The sequence below is a fragment of the Bufo gargarizans genome, chromosome 1 (genome assembly GCF_014858855.1).
Source record: "Bufo gargarizans isolate SCDJY-AF-19 chromosome 1, ASM1485885v1, whole genome shotgun sequence".
Classification (NCBI taxonomy): Eukaryota; Metazoa; Chordata; class Amphibia; order Anura; family Bufonidae; genus Bufo; species Bufo gargarizans.
In genome coordinates this window covers 430,241,781-430,262,400 of record NC_058080.1, presented here as the reverse complement: position 1 = coordinate 430,262,400, position 20,620 = coordinate 430,241,781, and the positions used below count along the sequence as shown (strand labels likewise).

General features: G+C 44.7%; 1 protein-coding gene across 1 annotated transcript in view; it reads right to left on the bottom strand.

Moving 5' to 3' along the window:
- The window catches only part of LOC122932356 (sialic acid-binding Ig-like lectin 14), a 150,846-nt gene extending 133,916 nt beyond the window's left edge, over positions 1-16,930 (bottom strand). The window contains exons 1-2 of the mRNA XM_044286725.1: positions 16,888-16,930; positions 4,089-4,196 (exon numbers count right to left, since the gene is read on the bottom strand). Of these exons, the coding sequence (XP_044142660.1) occupies positions 4,089-4,164 (76 nt within the window). The 5' untranslated portion in view covers positions 4,165-4,196; positions 16,888-16,930. The remainder of the gene's footprint in view (positions 1-4,088; positions 4,197-16,887) is intronic.
- Positions 16,931-20,620: the final 3,690 nt, after the last annotated feature.

The window sequence follows — 20,620 nt, the reverse complement described above, 5'->3', positions numbered from 1 at the left end:
AAACGCTGGCGGCAGAGCAGGCCAGCACCTCCAAGGCGTAGAGCGCCAGTTCGTGCCACGTGTACAGCTTGGACACCCAATAGTTGTAAGGCATAGAGGGATCATTGAGGACGCTGACACGATCTGCTATGTACTCCTTCACCATCTTCCAAAACTTTTCCCTCTTTGTGACACTAGGCCATGCATCAGGGTGAGGGTGCTGGCGGGGTGTCATTGAAGTGTCCCAGGCTTCAGAGAGTGTTGCCCTGCCTCTGTTGGAACTGCTGTGTGTTCCCCTTGTCTCCCCTCTTCGGTTGCCCAAGGAACTACGTACTCTGCCGCCAGCATTGTCAGCTGGAAAATTTTTGGAGCAATTTTTCCATAAGGACCTTCTGGTATTGCACCATTTTGCTTGTCCTCTCTACCACAGAAATGAGAGATGAGAAGTTATCTTTGTAGCGGGGGTCGAGAAGGGTGAATATCCAGTAATCAGAGTTGGCCAAAATGCGTAAAACGCAAGGGTCACGGGAAAGGCAGCATAACATAAAGTCAGCCATGTGTGCCAGAGTCCCAACAGACAAGAATTTGCTGTCCTCATCAGGAGGATGACTCTCAATCTCCTCATCCTCTTCCTCCTCTTTAGCCCATCCATGCTGAACAGATGGAATAAACCTGCAATGGGTACTACCCTCTGTAGCGGAGGCAACCGTCTCTTGCTCCTCCTCCTCATCATCATCCAATTTGCGCTGATAAGATGAACTGAGGGTGGTCTGGCTATCACCCTGTGAAATGTCTTCCCCAATTTCCATCTCTTCAACATGCAAAGAGTCCACCTTTATTGTGAGCAGCGAGCATTTCAGTAGACACAGAAGTGGGATGGTTAAGCTGATAATAGCGCTATCCCCGCTCACCATCTATGTTAATTCCTCAAAGTTGCGTAAATCCTCACAAAGGTCAGACATCCATGCCCACTCCTCGCTTGTGAAGTGCGGAAGCTGAATGGAAAGGCGACGACCATGTTGCAGCTGGTACTCTACTACTGCCCTCTGCTGCTCACAAAGCCTGGTCAGCATGTGGAACGTGGAGTTCCAGCACGGGCTCACGTCGCACAACAGTCGGTGAGCTGGCAATTTCAAGCGCTGCTGCAGTGTTGCCAGACACGCGGCAGCTGTAGATTACTTTTGGAAATGGGCACACACGCGGCGCACCTTCACCAGTAGCTCAGGCAAATTGGGGTGGGTTTTGAGAAACCGATGAAACACTAAGTTGAACACATGGGCTAGGCATGGTATGTGTGTGAGCTTGCCGAGCTCTAAAGCCGCCACCAGGTTACAGCCATAATCAAACACAACCATGCCTGGTTATAGGTTGAGTGGCGAGAGCCACAGTTCAGCTTGGTCCCTTATACCCTACCACAACTCTGCGGTGGTGTGCTGTTTTTCACCTAAGCAAATTAGTTTCAGCACGGCCTGTTGCCGCTTCCTTACTGCAGTGCTACACTGCTTCCAGCTACTGACTGATGGCTGACTGGTGCTGCAAGATGAGAATTCAGAGTTGGAAGTGGAGGAGGAGGTGGAGAAGGGGGGTTGCGACGGAAATCCTGATGGAAGTAGGGCCTATAATCCTTGGCGTTGGTAGCACCTATGCCATCCCAGGGTATGACTCTCTCCCAGCTTTCACAACATTTACCCAGTGTGCAGTCAGGGAAATGTAGTGTCCATGGCTGAATGCACTTGTCCATGTGTCTGTGGTTAAGTGGACCTTCCCAGTAACTGCGATGGTCAGGGCACTGGTGATATTATGGGACACATGCTCGTGTAAGGTGGGGACGACACACTGGGAAAAATAGTAGCGACTGGGGACTGAGTAACGAGGGATGGCTGCTGCCATCAGGCTGTTGAAGGCCTCAGTGTCCACAAGCCTAAATGGCAACATTTCCAGGGCCAGCAATTTGGAAAGAGGCACATTTAGTGCTATGGCATGTGGGTGGGTGGCTGGGTATTTGCACTTTCGTTAAAAGGCCTGGGGTACGGACATCTGTACGCTGCGCTGGGACACAGAAGTGAATGTGCTAGCTGATGGTACTTGCGAAGGTCCAGGTGCAGGGCGGGAGGCATCCAGGCCTGTGTCTTGGACAGTGTAGTGGCCAGCACCTAACGCAGGGGAAGAGGAGGTTGTGGTGTGGCCTGCAGACACTGATAGTGGACCCAGGCGTTTGGCCCAACTGTTAGGGTGCTTTCATGCCATGTGGTGGATCATGCTGGTGGTGGTGAGGTTGCTAGTGTTCACGCCCCTGGTCATTTTGATACGGCACAGGTGACAAATTACAATTCATTTATCGTCTGCACTTTCCTCAAATAAGTGCCAGACTGCGCAATACTTACCCCTTGGCAAGGGAGATTGCAGCAAGAGGGTGCTCCAGGGAAAAGATATGGGCCTGTTTTGTGTGAGCCGCCTTCTCCCTTTTCCCACCCCAATGCCTCTTTTAGCCTGTTGCGGTGCTGTACTGTTGTCCTTGCTCTGCTTGCCACCTTCCCAGATTGGGTCAGTGATTTCATCGTCCACCACATCCTCTTTCACTTCCTCACTCAGGTCATACTCCTGACTTGTTGACCTAACAAGAACCTCTCCTATTGATAACTGTGTCTCATCCTCATCATCAACCTCTTGAGACACTAATTGCCGTTGACTTATTGGTAACTGTGTCTCATCATCATCCACCTCGTGAAACACTAATTGCCGTTCCCCACCGTCATCTTCTTCTGACTGTGGATGCTCAAAAGTTTGGGAATCAGTGCACAAGATCTCCTCATGTCCCTCTTCAAGCGGGCTTGGCGAGAGGCCCAAAACAAGGAATGGATCTCCTTGGACTATCCGAGTGTGGAATCATTTGTTTGCCAAGACTCTCCATGGTGGTAGGTAGGAGGATCAGGGTGAGGATTCTGTTGACCAGACTCTTGGCTACTGAGACTGGACTTTGTGGAAGACAGGGTGGTGCTTAACTGACTGGAAGCATTATCTGCTGCAATCCAACCGACCACCTGGTCGCACTAGTGTGACTTCGAGAGTGGTGTCCTGCGCCGCCCTGCAAACTGGGACATGAAGCTGGGTATTGTGGATAATTGTGTTTCTTGTGCTCTGGCAGCAGGCACAGTTTCACCGTGCCCAGGTCCAATGCCTCTGCGTGCACCATCAACAGCACAGCCACTTCCCCGTCCCTTACTGCTTGCCTTGAGCATATTAGATGGTATATATACTTGCAGGTATATCACACGTACAGTAGTGCAGGTTTTGTAAGTGTATGCACAAGTAAATTACACTGAATGTCACAGAAATTTAGGATGTGCAAACATTATTCGCTCATCTCTAATATTTACATATATGAAGTGAGGATAAATGATGAAAGGTGTCTGAGCTGCTTGCTTCACTATGAGGTCACTATACCAGCCCCTGGGGGGGAAGGGGGCTGTGCAGGGGGTACATATACATTGCAGTAATACTTCATTTTTAATGCCCTATTCATGGCATAGGAATACATTTTATGTGATAGCCCTTTTAAGACTTTGCAATGTCAGTGCTTAGAGGGGAGAATATCTTTGTACATAGAGCGTCAGACGGACCTTGCCTAAGCCTTGTTCCCCAATAAGAAAGGAGAACATCACAATAGCATGGACTGCTCAAGGGGACGGAATTTTATTTCTCAATATCCTACACAGTAAAAGGGTTTCTTGAAATCCACCAGATCTTGGGAAACCCCTGTATGTCTTTTAATGTGAACAGATACAGTCATTTCTAAGATGTCTATCTGTGGACAGATCTGTTTCAGCCTTTTAGGCATCATGAGCACAAAGTAGGAGGCTGATTAGTCCTGAGTGGGAAACCTTCTATGTGACATCTATGTGTCATGATGGTGGAAACAGACAGGAGAAGTCTTCATGACAAGAAGCAGGTTTCTGTCATATGGAAAGTATTTTTCCCATAAAGCATTGCCTCATGTCTCTCTACTTCTCTCTAAGGAAAGCTAACATGCCAGTGAGACAATGTACATAATAAACATAATACCGCACACAGTCATATACCACATAAATGGGATATAAGGTCATATTTACCGCTCCACAGCTGAGATCCAATCAGAATTAAAGCAAAATAATAATCCAAGAAAAACAAATATTTTTTAAACTCCATTTTCTCAGCTATGTCGGTGCATTCTCTGGGACCTAGTGTAAAAAAAATAAAAAAATGAAAAAATATATATATCTACCGATAATTTCTGTCTGTCTATCTATCTATCTACAGTGAGGAACAGAAGTATTTGAACACCCTGCGATTTTGCAAGTTCTCCCACTTAGGCTACTTTCACACTAGCGGCACGGACCTCCGGCAGGCTGTTCTGTCGGGTGAACAGCCTGCCGGATCCCTCCTGCCGCTAGTGAATGTGTGCCTCCGGACTGCCACTCAGTGCCCATTGACTATAATGGGGGCGGGGCGGAGTTCCCGTGGTAGCACGGCAGTGCACAGCGAGAGGCTGCTGGAATAAATGTTGGACATGTCGTCGTTTTATTCCGGCAGCCTCTCGCCGTGCGCTGCGATGCCTCCGCCGGAACTCCGCCCCCATTAAAGTCAATGGGGACGGAGCAGCAGTCCGTGGGCACACGGTCACTAGCAGCAGGACGGATCCAGCAGGCTGTTCACCCTGCCGGAGGTCCGTGCTGCTAGTGTGAAAGTAGCCTAAGTGGGAGAACTTGCAAAATTGCAGGGTGTTCAAATGCTTCTGTTCCTCACTGTAGATAGACAGAAAGACAAAAGTTAGTTTAAAAAGTTTCAAAAGTACACAGGTGTTCAACCATCCAGAGAATAGATACAGCATTTGAACCCTCATTGAAAATGTGAACCACTAGTCCAAAATCCATGCCAGGGCATCTCCAGCCTCTTCAAATACATTTTTTTATGGGGCCCTATCTTGCCAGAGTTGCTGTCTGCCGGCCTGCATCCATCCATTATACCAATGCCCCCCTTATGCCACTTCTGTCCCCTAACTTCTATCATATTTGTATGGCTGCTGCTGCCTACATCATACCACTGCTGCTGCCTGCCTACCATCATGTTCTATAAGGCTGCTGCTGCCTCCATCATACCTCAGCTTCCATAATGCCACTGCCGCTGACATTTCTATATGGCTGCTGCCTCCTTCATGCCGCTCCTGCTACCATACCACTTCTGCTGACTGCCTACCATTGTTTTCAGTAAGGCTGCTGCTGCCTCTTTTATGCCACTACAGCCATCATACCACTACTACTTGTGGCCTTCATGTTGACACTGATGCCACCTTCATGCCACTGCTGCTGTCTGCCTACCATTATGTTCCATATGCTATTGCCTCCATCGTGCCATTGCCGCCATAATGACACTGCTTCTGCCTGGCTGCCAACATGCAATATATGACTGCCACCAACGCCTCAGCTGCTGCTCCTTGCTTCTAATCCCATACTGCCACTGCTATTAATGCTACACATAAGCCACTATAACCACTACCATTAACACTACTACTATTACTACTACTACTACCACTACTATTACTACTACTACTACTATTACTACTACCACTACGACTACTACTACTACTGCTACTACTACTATTACTACTACCACTACTATTACTACTACTACTACTACTATTACTATCACCCATAGACAGTCGATCTACTGCCTTGTACACTCCATCATGCAATGCTGCTTCTGCTGCTGCCGCTACTATTGCAGCGACGTGCCACTGATTCCCTGGCCTTTCCACATTCACACTGCACTGCTGCTGCTCCAATTTGCGGAACGGAATTGCGGACCCATTCATTTCTATGGGGTGGCACGAGGTGTGGCCCCGATCCGGAATTGAGGACCCGCACTTCCGGGTCCGCAATTCCGATCCTGAAAAAAAAAAGAACGTCCTCCTATTCTTGTCCGCAATAGCGGACAAGAATAGGCATATTCTCTTAGTGCCGGCAATGTGCGGTCTGCAAAATGCGGAACGCACATTGCCGCTGTCCGTGTTTTGTGGATCCGCAAAACACACACGGATGTGTGAATGGACCCTTAAAAGGGACGGAGGGAATTCCTATAGGCTTGTTCGCAAATAGCCACTTTGTCTTCTGATAATTAACGTTTGTGTGTGTCATATAGACTGGCATTCTGACCCTGTCAAGGTATCATTTTTAGATGCTTGGTTCCCCAACAAATCTGTATCCCATGGCACTGTATGTGTTTAAATATCATATGTCTTCGATAAGGAGAAATTTTTGGAAACTTTGGAATATGAAAAAGCATAACACATGTACCGGTGCGGAGTGTTTTTAAACGCAGTCAAACTTGCATTTACCCACAGCTATGCATATTAGGGTCACTCAGATATCATTTACTACTGCTGTGATTGCATCCAAGAGCATAGGGAGGGGGAGAGAAAGCATAAATTCATAAAAAAAAATTAACAAAAAGAGACACTAGGAGTACTAAGAGACTAAAGGGTGTTATCTATCTATAGGGTCTATCATCTATCTATCTATCTATCTACCTATCTATCTTCTATTATCTATCTATCTTCTATTATCTATCTATCTATCATATACACTACGTGCAGAATTATTAGGCAAATGAGTATTTTGACCACATCATCCTCTTTATGCATGTTGTCTTACTCCAAGCTGTATAGGCTCGAAAGCCTACTACCAATTAAGCATATTAGGTGATGTGCATCTCTGTAATGAGAAGGGGTGTGGTCTAATGACATCAACACCCTATATCAGGTGTGCATAATTATTAGGCAACTTCCTTTCCTTTGGCAAAATGGGTCAAAAGAAGGACTTGACAGGCTCAGAAAAGTCAAAAATGGTGAGATATCTTGCAGAGGGATGCAGCACTCTTAAAATTGCAAAGCTTCTGAAGCGTGATCATCGAACAATCAAGCGTTTCATTCAAAATAGTCAACAGGGTCGCAAGAAGCGTGTGGAAAAACCAAGGCGCAAAATAACTGCCCATGAACTGAGAAAAGTCAAGCGTGCAGCTGCCAAGATGCCACTTGCCACCAGTTTGGCCATATTTCAGAGCTGCAACATCACTGGAGTGCCCAAAAGCACAAGGTGTGCAATACTCAGAGACATGGCCAAGGTAAGAAAGGCTGAAAGACGACCACCACTGAACAAGACACACAAGCTGAAACGTCAAGACTGGGCCAAGAAATATCTCAAGACTGATTTTTCTAAGGTTTTATGGACTGATGAAATGAGAGTGAGTCTTGATGGGCCAGATGGCTGGATTGGTAAAGGGCAGAGAGCTCCAGTCCGACTCAGACGCCAGCAAGGTGGAGGTCGAGTACTGGTTTGGGCTGGTATCATCAAAGATGAGCTTGTGGGGCCTTTTTGGGTTGAGGATGGAGTCAAGCTCAACTCCCAGTCCTACTGCCAGTTTCTGGAAGACACCTTCTTCAAGCAGTGGTACAGGAAGAAGTCTGCAAGGTAAGAAAAACATGATTTTCATGCAGGACAATGCTCCATCACACGCGTCCAAGTACTCCACAACGTGGCTGGCAAGAAAGGGTATAAAAGAAGAAAATCTAATGACATGGCCTCCTTGTTCACCTGATCTGAACCCCATTGAGAACCTGTGGTCCATCATCAAATGTGAGATTTACAAGGAGGGAAAACAGTACACCTCTCTGAACAGTGTCTGGGAGGCTGTGGTTGCTGCTGCACGCAATGTTGATGGTGAACAGATCAAAACACTGACAGAATCCATGGATGGCAGGCTTTTGAGTGTCCTTGCAAAGAAAGGTGGCTATATTGGTCACTGATTTGTTTTTGTTTTGTTTTTGAATGTCAGAAATGTATATTTGTGAATGTTGAGATGTTATATTGGTTTCACTGGTAAAAATAAATAATTGAAATGGGTATATATTTGTTTTTTGTTAAGTTGCCTAATAATTATGTACAGTAATAGTCACCTGCACACACAGATATCCCCCTAAAATAGCTAAAACTAAAAACAAACTAAAAACTACTTCCAAAAATATTCAGCTTTGATATTAATGAGTTTTTTGGGTTCATTGAGAACATGGTTGTTGTTCAATAATAAAATTAATCCTCAAAAATACAACTTGCCTAATAATTCTGCACTCCCTGTACAGTACAGACCAAAAGTTTGGACACACCTTCTCATTCAAAGAGTTTTCTTTATTTTCATGACTATGAAAATTGTAGATTCACACTAAAGGCATCAAAACTATGAATTAACACATGTGGAATTATATACATAACAAAAAAGTGTGAAACAACTGAAAATATGTCATATTCTAGGTTCTTCAAAGTAGCCACCTTTTGCATTGATTACTGCTTTGCACACTCTTGACATTCTCTTGATGAGCTTCAAGAGGTAGTCACCTGAAATGGTCTTCCAACAGTCTTGAAGGAGTTCCCAGAGATGCTTAGCACTTGTTGGCCCTTTTGCCTTCACTCTGCGGTCCAGCTCACCCCAAACCATCTTGATTGGGTTCAGGTCCGGTGACTGTGGAGGCCAGGTCATCTGGTGCAGCACCCCATCACTCTCCTTCATGGTCAAATAGCCCTTACACAGCCTGGAGGTGTGTTTGAGGTCATTGTCCTGTTGAAAAATAAATGAAGGTCCAACTAAACGCAAACCGGATGGAATAGCATGCCGCTGCAAGATGCTGTGGTAGCCATGCTGGTTCAGTATGCCTTCTATTTTGAATAAATCCCCAACAGTGTCACCAGCAAAACACCCCCACACCATCACACCTCCTCCTCCATGCTTCACGGTGGGAACCAGGCATGTAGAGTCCATCCGTTCACCTTTTCTGCGTCGCACAAAGACACAGTGGTTGGAACCAAAGATCTCAAATTTGGACTCATCAGACCAAAGAACAGATTTCCACTGGTCTAATGTCCATTCCTTGTGTTCTTTAGCCCAAACAAGTCTCTTCTGCTTGTTGCCTGTCCTTAGCAGTGGTTTCCTAGCAGATATTCTACCATGAAGGCCTGATTCACATAGTCTCCTCTTAACAGTTGTTCTAGAGATGTGTCTGCTGCTAGAACTCTGTGTGGCATTGACCTGGTCTCTAATCTGAGCTGCTGTTAACCTGCGATTTCTGAGGCTGGTGACTCGAATGAACTTATCCTCCGCAGCAGAGGTGACTCTTGGTCTTCCTTTCCTGGGGCGGTCCTCATGTGAGCCAGTTTCTTTGTAGCGCTTGATGGTTTTTGTGACTGCACTTGGGGACACTTTCAAAGTTTTCCCAATTTTTCGGACTGACTGACCTTCATTTCTAAAAGTAATGATGGCCACTAGTTTTTCTTTACTTAGCTGCTTTTTTCTTGCCATAATACAAATTCTAACAGTCTATTCAGTAGGACTATCAGCTGTGTATCCACCTGACTTCTCCACAATGCAACTGATGGTCCCAACCCCATTTATAAGGCAAGAAATCCCACTTATTAAACCTGACAGGGCACACCTGTGAAGTGAAAACCATTTCAGGTGACTACCTCTTGAAGCTCATCAAGAGAATGCCAAGAGTGTTCAAAGCAGTAATCAAAGCAAAAGGTGGCTACTTTGAAGAACCTAGAATATGACATATTTTCAGTTGTTTCACACTTTTTTGTTATGTATATAATTCCACATGTGTTAATTCATAGTTTTGATGCCTTCAGTGTGAATCTACAATTCTCATAGTCATGAAAATAAAGAAAACTCTTTGAATGAGAAGGTGTGTCCAAACTTTTGGTCTGTACTGTATATATTGGACTTAAACCGCATGGTCTAAATGTTGACTTCAAATTAGGTGTGCCGATGAAGTAGTTTGCCCTCATCCCTGGTATATCCGACCATGTGAATCCTATAATGCAGGTGGTTAACCAGTTGTAAATATTTTAGTTTTGCATTTTTCTAATTTTCCTTTTTTCTCTTTCATTTATAGTGTCCCATCTATTCGGTGATCAAGATTGATGACTCGCCGGGGGAACTGCCTACTATTTTTTGAATTGATATGTTTTTGTATGTTTTATGTTTTTAAACATTATGACTCCTTTTATGTTTCCTTGAGAAATCAAGTGTTTGTTTTATCATTTTATTCCTTTTTTTTTCTTAGTATATTCCATTGGGCTTGGACACACCATACTGAGACGACAAAATGTAGGGAATGGTAAGTGGGGGGCTGTATGGTGAATCCTCCCGCTGTTGTGTGGGGGTGATTCCCTATTGCCACCCCTTGGGCGCAGGTACATTCTTCACGGTGTGTGTTATATGTACCCCTTGCCCCCACCCCATCGTGGGTATCTCTTCTAATACTCATATATTTACAGGAGAACCCTGTTTCACCCCATATTGAGATCCCAATTGGATGGGTGATTTTAGGTTACTATCATTTATGTTGTTGCGTTTGGTGTGCCTTCTTGGCAGCCTTCACATAAAGTGCACCTGTCATTCATGCGCCCATGATCTGCCCTATCTGCCTGTTCTAGTTATGGCCTCTTGGCAACCTCTGCACATTGTGCGCGGCATGCGCTATAGTTTGCTGGGGTGCTCTTCGCTTCCTCTTGGCAACTAGGGATTAACATGGTTCCTGGTAAAGAACGCAGTAGTATGACGCGTTTTTTTTATTACTGGCCTATCCCTGATAAGTCACCTCCCTCTGGACACTATATACACATGATTTATTCATGTGTATGACATCTTATTAATTGGTCAATTAAATGTATTTTATATTTATATGTTTGTTGATAACAATGTCACGTCTGCACAATCATGTATATTATTACTGGGTATAATCATGATCTATTGATGACAACACTTTATCTTATATTTATGTGTATATTATTGATTGGTTATGCCATGCACCTGCACTTTATGTTTATATATCACATGATCACTATCACTATTTGCTTGAGAGGCTCCAGTGTGGACCCGAAACGTCGCGTCCTGCATGGGTGGATAAACTTTTCATTTTTTCTCTTTGAGAGTGCTGCCTGATTTGCTATTTTTTGTATTATTGGTTGTTTGTCTTGACCCTTTTGGGCTTGCACCTCTGACTACTTTGTTATCCTGTGCTGCCATTTTCCTATTGCTATCTATTTATAGTGTTGGGCGCAAATATTCGAATTGCGGATTTTAATCGCAAATATTGCCACTCTGAGAATTTGCGAAGATTTAGAATTTAGTTCTATATATTCTAGATTTTGTTTTCATCAGTAACCTCCCTTCTTGCTTGTGGGCCAAGGAGAAGGCTGCAATATCTCTGTCTGAGCTTAGCAACATCCCTAGCAACCAATAGGAATGTTGCCGACCCCTTACTATATAAGAACCTCCCCCAGCAGCCATTTTCTGTAGATTTATGGAGTTCTGAGAGAGAGAGCAGTGACATTGCTGTGCTCTGTGCTTTACTGTTTAATTACATTAGTTAGTTAGTTAGTTAGTAGTTCGGTTCCAGTGCAGGGTGTTAGGCAGTGTGATAGGTTCTGCTGTCCATACATACATACATATATAGTGCTGGGATGTCACAAGTTCACAACAATACATAGTGCACCAATCAGAAATATGTAGCCAGACCTTCTAAAATGTGAAGTTGCACGTATTACGCCAAACTATGCGCATCATTAGTGCCGATTTCACAATCGCAAATATATTGGAGCACTCTATCTGCATATTAAAGGGCTTTTGTCACCCCACTAAACTCTTTTTTTTTTTTTTGTGTACTTATAATCCCTATCCTGCGATATATCTATACATTATGTTATTAATAATATTCGTTCAGTAGATTTAGCAAAAAACATACTTTTATGATATGCTAATTACCTGTCTACCAGCAAGTAGGGCGTGTACTTGCTGGTAGCAGCCGTAGAAAACCGCCCCCTCCTTCTGTTGATTGACAGGGCCAGCCACGATCTCCTCCTCCGGCCGGCCATGTCAGCATTTCAAAAATTGCGCCTGTGTTGATTCGGCGCAGGCGCTCTGAGATAAGGAGGCTCGCCTCCTCAGCACTCCCTCAGTGCGCCTGCGCCGATGACGTCACCGAAAGAGAAGACGTCATCGGCGCAGGCGCACTGAGGGAGTGCTGAGGAGGCGAGCCTCCTTATTTCAGAGCGCCTGCGCCGAATCAACACAGGCGCGCAATTTTTGAAATGCTGACAGGGCCGGCCGGAGGAGGAGGAGATCGTGGCTGGCCCTGTCAATCAACAGAAGGAGGGGGCGTTTTTTTGCGGCTGCTACCAGCAAGTACACGCCCTACTTGCTGGTAGACAGGTAATTAGCATATCTTAAAAGTATGTTTTTTGCTAAATCTACTGAACAAAAATTATTAATAACATAATGTATGGCAATATCGCAGGATAGGGATTATAAGTACACAAAAAAATAATAATATTAGTTTAGTGGGGTGACAGAAGCCCTTTAAGCTATTGTAATGTTCCGCCGTGCCAACCATTTTCTCCAGTCTCAGGAAACTTCTAGCAGCTTGAAAAATGTAGAAACAGTGACCCACGTCTGTACTGTGCACGCAATATGTGCATATTACTTTGCCGATTTTTGCAATCTTTAGCAAATCGTGAAATATCGCAAATTTGAATATTGCCCCTGCCGCTCATCTCTATCTATCTATCTATCTATCTATCTATCTATCTATCTATCTATTATCTATCTATCTATCTATCTATCTATTATCTATCTATTATCTATCTATCTATCATCTATCTATTATCTATCATCTATCTATCTAGGTTTGTGTGGGGGCCAATCCTCCCTGTCATTACAGCTTTACTCTGCTGTGTTGGGGGACTGGCGGGCACGGCTAGACTCTGTATTTGGGGACAAATGCAGTGTGGCTGGTGCTGCCTACGGCTACAACTGGTGGCATTTAGCAATATCAGCAGATGTTGATGCAGGAATAGCTGCAGGAATTTAGTCTGCAACTCACGTTGTCAGTCAATAATAATGATTACTTAATTGAGATGTATTTCTCTGCTATCCGGGAATTGCGGATGTGGAGATAGGTTATTATATTAGGGTGATGGGGGTTATCTTTATCTTCCTATAAAACAAATGGAGACATAGATCCTGCAAAAGGTTTGTCAAGAAAATACAGGACCTTAGTCATGTGATGGTTGCTGTAGCAACGTTTACAAATAGGCCTCACTCAGCATTCTGGTCACCTGATCCTCCGGTCAGTTGACCTGTTGATCAGGTGACACATCCGCTCATAGAAGACTGCCTACACCAGGAGGATTTGTGGAAGCAATGCTGCGCAGGCGCAGTTATTTTCTACACCACGCCAGATCTCCATGTGTCGCTCGGATCCGAATTAGGTTACAAACGTTCAACTATTGTTTTTAATTATTTTATTTATCAGATCAACTGGGTGTTAATGAATGTCTTAAAGAGGACCTTTCACTAGTTTAAAAAGTAAAAACTAACTATATCAGTGGGCAGAGCGGCGCCCAGGGGTCCCCCTGCACTTACTAGTATGTCTGGGCGCCGCTCCGTTCGCCCGGTATAGGCTCCGGTGTCTGCAGCTCCCTCTGTTGTACTGGGCGGGGTTTTTGTATTAGGGTTGTCCCTTGCTGCAGCGCTGGCCAATCGTAGCGCACAGCTCATAGCCTGTGAGTCCCAGGCTATGAGCTGTGCGCTACGATTGGCCAGCGCTGCAGCAAGGGACAACCCTAATACAAAAACCCCACCCAGTACAAAAGAAGGAGCTGCAGACACCGGAGCCTATACCGGGCGAACGGAGCGGCGCCCAGACATACTAGTAAGTGCAGGGGGACCCCTGGGCGCCGCTCTGCCCACTGATATAGTTAGTTTTTACTTTTTAAACTAGTGAAAGGTCCTCTTTAATCATCATGAAATATGACCTATGGTCTCTTATATACATGCACTATTGAGGATACATACATTTAGGTCACTTATACGTTCAGTATGGGCTTCACTTGTTTTTGAATCTTGTATAATTGGATTTTGAGATATACTTTTATTAATGTTATCACTTTTTGTACTTAATTATGTTATTGATTAATTGACACGGAACATGCTATATACAGTACAGAACAAAAGTTTGGACACACCTTCTCATTCAAAGAGTTTTCTTTATTTTCATGACTATGAAGGCATCAAAACTATGAATTAACACATGTGGAATTATATACATAACAAAAAAGTGTGAAACAACTGAAAATATGTCATATTCTAGGTTCTTCAAAGTAGCCACCTTTTGCTTTGATTACTCCTTTGCACACTCTTGGCATTCTCTTGATGAGCTTCAAGAGGTAGCCCCCTGAAATGGTCTTCCAACAGTCTTGAAGGAGTTTCCAGAGATGCTTAGCACTTGTCGGCCCTTTTGCCTTCACTCTGCGGTCCAGCTCACCCCAAACCATCTCGATTGGGTTCAGGTCCGGTGACTGTGGAGGCCAGGTCATCTGGCGCAGCACCCCATCACTCTCCTTCATGGTCAAATAGCCCTTACTTTCAAAGTTTTCCCAATTTTTCGGCTGACTGACTGACCTTCATTTCTTAAAGTAATGATGGCCACTCGTTTTTCTTTACTTAGCTGCTTTTTTCTTGCCATAATACAAATTCTAACAGTCTATTCAGTAAGACTATCAGCTGTGTATCCACCTGACTTCTCCTCAACGCAACTGATGGTCCCAACCCCATTTATAAGGCAAGAAATCCCACTTACTAAACCTGACAGGGCACACCTGTGAAGTGAAAACCATTTCAGGGGACTACCTCTTGAAGCTCATCAAGAGAATGCCAAGAGTGTGCAAAGCAGTAATCAAAGCAAAAGGTGGCTACTTTGAAGAACCTAGAATATGACATATTTTCAGTTGTTTCACACTTTTTTGTTATGTATATAATTCCACATGTGTTAATTCATAGTTTTGATGCCTTCAGTGTGAATCTACAATTTTCATAGTCATGAAAATAAAGAAAACTCTTTGAATGAGAAGGTGCGTCCAAACTTTTGGTCTGTACTGTATATGCTAAGTGCACTCCTTTTCTGTATCACTGCTTGAAAAAGGTTCCAGTGTGCGAACCGAAACGTTGCTATTGGTGAATAAACTACACGCTTTTACTGAAGGAAGTGCCGTGGATTTTCTAGGATTATTGGTATTGGAAGCTTGGATCTCTTCATCAGCCACTGGCACCCGCCATCATAGAATACTGCTGTGCTGTTCACACTTTCTTGAAACACATCTATCTATCTATCTATCTATCTATCTATCAATCTATGGAGGTACCACTGTTTTCCTGTACTAGATAGAATGAATTTCTCCTAGTCCCAGTCTCTGTTGTAATGTTACCTTGTAATGAATGGACGGGGTAAGCATGTCTCCTTATTGTCTGTCATGTATTTGGTCTAATAGTATTCTGAAGACATTGTCTGAGACAAAAAAAAAAAAAAGCACTACAGATTATAGTATGTGTGCAAACGCCTACAAGTACTGAATGATGGGTTTGCCCATTCAACTTCTGGGTCTTCAAATTGGGCACATGGCCTGAGCTCGCCCTTTACACCTTGGAGGTGCTGGTCTGCCCTGCAGCCAGTGTATTGTCTGAACGTGTGTTTAGCACGGCAGGAGGCGTCATCACAGACAAGTGCAGTCGTCTGTCCACAGCCAACATGGACAAGCTCACGTTCAATAAAATGATCCCACAGGACTTGTCCGTAACTTGTGCAGAATAGACATGTATACCGGCCTTACCCAGCAATTGTTGTACTCTCTTTGTTTTCTATTTTTTGTATTTCCCAATGCTTTGGGGTCTACCCAAATTTAATTAAAAAAAAAAAAAAAAAAAAAAATGTGTAGGCTACCTCCTCCTCCTCCACCGCCACATCCACCGCTTCTTCAACCTCCTTCTCCATATTGACCTCCTCTTAGATCAAGATTATATTTTTTTTGTGCGCGTATTTTATGTTATTTTAAGTAATTTTCCTATCCACATTTGGTTACAGGGCACTTGCCATGCTCTTTACCACATTTTGCTGCCTTTTGTAGCCCTTTCCATGACTTTTTTAGAGCCATTTTAGTTCTCCAAAGTTCGGGTCCCAATTGACTTAAATGTGGTTGGGGTTCGGGATCAAGTTCGGGTCCCGAACTCGAACTTTTTTGCAAAGTTCTGCCGAACGTGGCGAACCCGAACATTCAGGTGTCCCCTCAACTCTATGCAAGGACATTGCAGAAATTCCCACTCCCACTACGGCATCTATCCCATTTTCAGCACAATCACTCTCATCATTCATATCATGTAAATGAAGCTATCCTGTATCCTATGTCAATGAGAAATTTACAGAGTAAAAGATAAGTTGTTATCTCTCGGGTAACATCTCACATATTAGATAAATTATAATAAATATTATTTTCATGAGATTGGAACTAAAATCAAAAAACAATTTCAGGTAAAAAAACATCAGAGCTTAATTTCTCCCAATCTGCCCGACTCTGTGTCTCATTGTGTGAGATTTTTACAATTTCAAAAAAAGACAATGTAACATCTAGATGAGGTATTTACATACACTTTATGTGGGTGATAGATTTTTGCTTCAAATTAAAGAGGCACAATTTGGTTCATTTATCGGAATCTTCTTAACCCCTTCTTTTCCCCATTATACCCATCTTTACCGTGGTGTCTCCTCAGGTCCCTTTACCATCATTTATGAGACATATTTTTTGTGGCTCCTTACAATTTATGATCAATATCAGAACATTATATACAATGACTATACAACACAGCGCACACACTGGATGATATAAGGGAACTACACAATATTAGTAGTCAGTAGATACAGACTTATATGACATCGGCTGGGTGATATGCAGCTGATAGATCTCTATCTACAATTAATGAACGGTTACTTACATGTTAAGTCCTCCGAGTACACAACTCTTCTGTCCACATCAGGCATTTGAGGAAGTTACTTGGTTATTTCCCAAAATGTGCAATATCCGTTTATTTTTTTATTTTTTATTTTTTTCATTTAAATACATGATAAACACATCCAATTAGGGACTTGCTTTACCTACAAATGCTGGGCATTGAAAGCCATGCCCAGTCCTTCTAGGCCATGTCCTGACTCTGCAAAGCCACAACCCTTGTTGCAAGCAGAAGAGGAAAAAAAAAAGTATGCAAAGACATGAATGAGCTGTGCAGGACCCGAAATGCATCTCTTACCCTTCAGTTAGTCACAGAGAACTATGTCTTATGGCTCTTGTGACTAACTGGGGCTGAGAGAAACCTCAGTCAGTCAATTTGCTGCGGTCTGATCGTGGAGCTACTGAAAAGGAGGGCATCCCTGCATCTGTCCAGGCCCTGCTCCAGATGGAGGACAGGGAGCCAGAAAACTGGATCTGGATCATGGGGCACATTTATTAAGACCAGTGTTTTCTTAATAAAGACCCTGAGCTACCAGTGGATCCGCCACAGTTATGAAGAGGTGCAGCTTCCAAGCTGTCTTACATTTAGACCATTTTCTATGCCTAAAACAGGCATAGAAAATGGTGAATGAGACGGACCATGCCCTTCCCACCCACAATTTTAGACCTGGCGTGAGCGGGGCGAATTCACAGTTAGCTAACCGATGTGTCGCTGTGTGCACCTGAAATACGCCTAATTTAGGCTTGTTTCAGCTTGGTAAATGACCCCCATATCTCCGCTTTAGAACTAGCACAGAGCACAATAGACCAGTCAATATCCTCCTACCTGATTGGCTGTCAGGCTGACTTCTCAGCATTGTGGTTAAGCCCACCAGCCAGGATTATGCGATCAGTGCCGGAGTGGGGTGCCTAGGGCCCAGCAGTAAAATTCCCTCTGGGTGCCACATGCATATGCTACCTGCCCACGCCATCCAGTCTTTTATATGGACATAGGCAATGTACTGCATAGCATTAGTGTTCGAGTAGAACACTTTGGGATGCTTGGGTGCTCTTCAGAGCACCCAAGCACAATGGAAGTCCCTGAGCATTAAACCTGGCACCCCCTGCTCTGAAGAGGAGAGGGTGCCAGGTCCCACTCAAGTCTATGCAGAAGATCGCTGTACAGTGAGGATATCCCCCAGTGTGAGTCTTCCGGCTTAGGAGTCTCTGCTCTGACTCCATATATAGCTATGTCCATATATGGCTTTAGTCCCGTGTATTTAAGTCTAATTTAGCCTCTATTTCTGAAAATTTCCTGCTGGGATTTGACCTTCTACATTAGAGGCAATGACCTTAGCCATTAAGCTATAAAGCTGAATGATAAACTGATTCAGAAATACTCATAGTGGTTTGTAATGTAGTAAGAATTCCTATACAGCAGAAGTATCATTTCATATTTCACTGCAGGTTAACATGTAGCTGTATAGTGTAGTGGTTAAGCTTCTTGGCTCTAATATAGAAGGTTGTGATTTCAAGTCCCAGCAGAAATAGAAGATAATTTATATATTTTATATTTTTTTAGTAATTGTAAAAAATGTATAGCACAAAATAAATGTGCAATTGCAAAAAAAATATATATATGTAGATAAGGCTGCCGTGCAGCCTGTATTTGTGGAAGGGGCATAGGCCCCGCCCCCTTGCTATTTATTCCTAGGAGTGCAAGGGACGGGACGTGCAGCCAGGTACTTCCGGGTCACGTCCATACTGGTTTCCCTGCATGTCCCGCACCATCGCGTTCTGGTCTAGGTGAGTATCGCAGGTCGGCGGTTCGGCAGGTCATGCGGCCAGAGGTAAACAGGGAGTCCGGTGCCGGGCATCGGCGGCGGCGGCAGCAGCGGGCACGCAGCAACATACGTACTTACCCTGTACAGGGGGACGGAGGTCCGTCGGGGGGGAGAGAGTGAGATCCAGGGGCCTCTGCTCGCGGCACGGGGCGGGCCGGATGGCGCAGGGCCGCTCTCGTTCCGGTCACGTGGGCTAGAGGCGGCTGCGGGGGCCAGTTGCTAGGCACGCCCGGCGGCTCCGCCCCCTGCCATGCTCGCTCCGTGTTACAGGGATCCATCCTGCAGCCGGAACGTCCAGGTTGTCATATTTGTCTCCTGTGGCATGTCTGCTTGTAAACGTCGGTCAAATGTTACGTCCGCTACCCCGGTGGCACGTGGTCCTGCCTGATACGTCCAGGTTGTCTCTTGTTGCACGTCTGTCTGAAGCGTTCAGGCAATGTCGCGTCAGCCGCCTCGGTGGCATGGTGTCGTGTCTAAGCACGTCCACGGGGTCTTTTTCACCAAGATTGGTCTCAATCAGCGCCGCATGTGCCCCCTGGTGTCAGGTCATAACCACATGGAAGCTGCCACCTCTGTCACCCCTTTTCCTCATGAGCACGGCGGTACATTCAACCTGCGGCCTTCCCCACACCAGTATACACGGCACATTATACACTGCCATATGGACAAGCACGTCCCACTGACCACCATATACACAAGCGCTTCCCGCTGATTGCTGCATGTTTGCTGACCGCCATACGCAACTGCTTATACTGACCGCTGCATACACATGAGCAGAACACCCTGCACAGACGGGCACGTCGCAATGACCGCCATACATAGCGTTTTCACTGACCACTATACATGAGCACTTCACACTGATGGGAAGATTATATGCGGCGGGACAACTTCATATATATATATATTCTCATGGCAAGGTGTTTTTCTGTTTTTAGTCTGTGATGACTACCATTCCACCATTTGCATTACGTTATAGAAGTTGGCCCAGTGCCGGTCTGTTTCGGCGGTCATAATTCTTACTCGAGCCTAGAGTTTTACTTGAGCACGGCCTACGGTCTTTGGCTCCGGCAGGAAAGCTGGGTTGGCCCAGTAAAAAAAAAATAATTATAAAAAAAAAATAAAAAAAAATGTATTCACATGGTGTCATGCATCATAATATTGCAGTGACTACTTCTGTTCGGTTATCTGACACTCCACGCCATTCCAAGGATTCCTTACTTACAAGTAGGTGGCACGTCCTGAGTTCCATACGGGTTTGGTATGTGTCACGGGGGTTTGGCCGCAGGCACGTTCACACGTCTTCCATGTCATGCCCGCCGCACCAGTGGCATGTGGTTCCCCTTGGCACGTCCAGGTTGTCACACCCGTCTCTCGTTGCTCGTTTGCTTGAAACGTTCAGGCGCTATTCTGTGGGCCACCCCGGGACTCAGGACTCTCCCTGGAACGTCCAGGTTGTCACTTTGTCTATGTGTGGTACGTCTGCTTGAAGCGTTCAAGCTATGTTGCATTTGTCTCTTCTGTGGCATGTGGTCCTGCCCTGAACTCCAGGTTGTCACTTTGTTCATTGTGGGTCGCCTGGTTATTGTTGTACGTCTGCTTGAAGTGTTCAGGCATCGTTGCGTCCGCCACTCTGGTGGCATGTGGTCCTGCCTAGAACCCCAGGTTGTCACTTTGTTTATTGTGATACGTCTGCTTGAAGCGTTCAGGCAATAGTACGTCCTCCACTCCGTGTCCTGCCTGGATCTCCAGGGTGTCTGTTATCTCATGTGGTACGTCTTCTTTTTTTTTTATATTGACAATTTTATTGTTTTTCATTTTCATGAGATAGACACAGTCAAATACATATCTTGTACAAAACACATACAAATTACATGCCATGAAGTACGAGATCTTAAA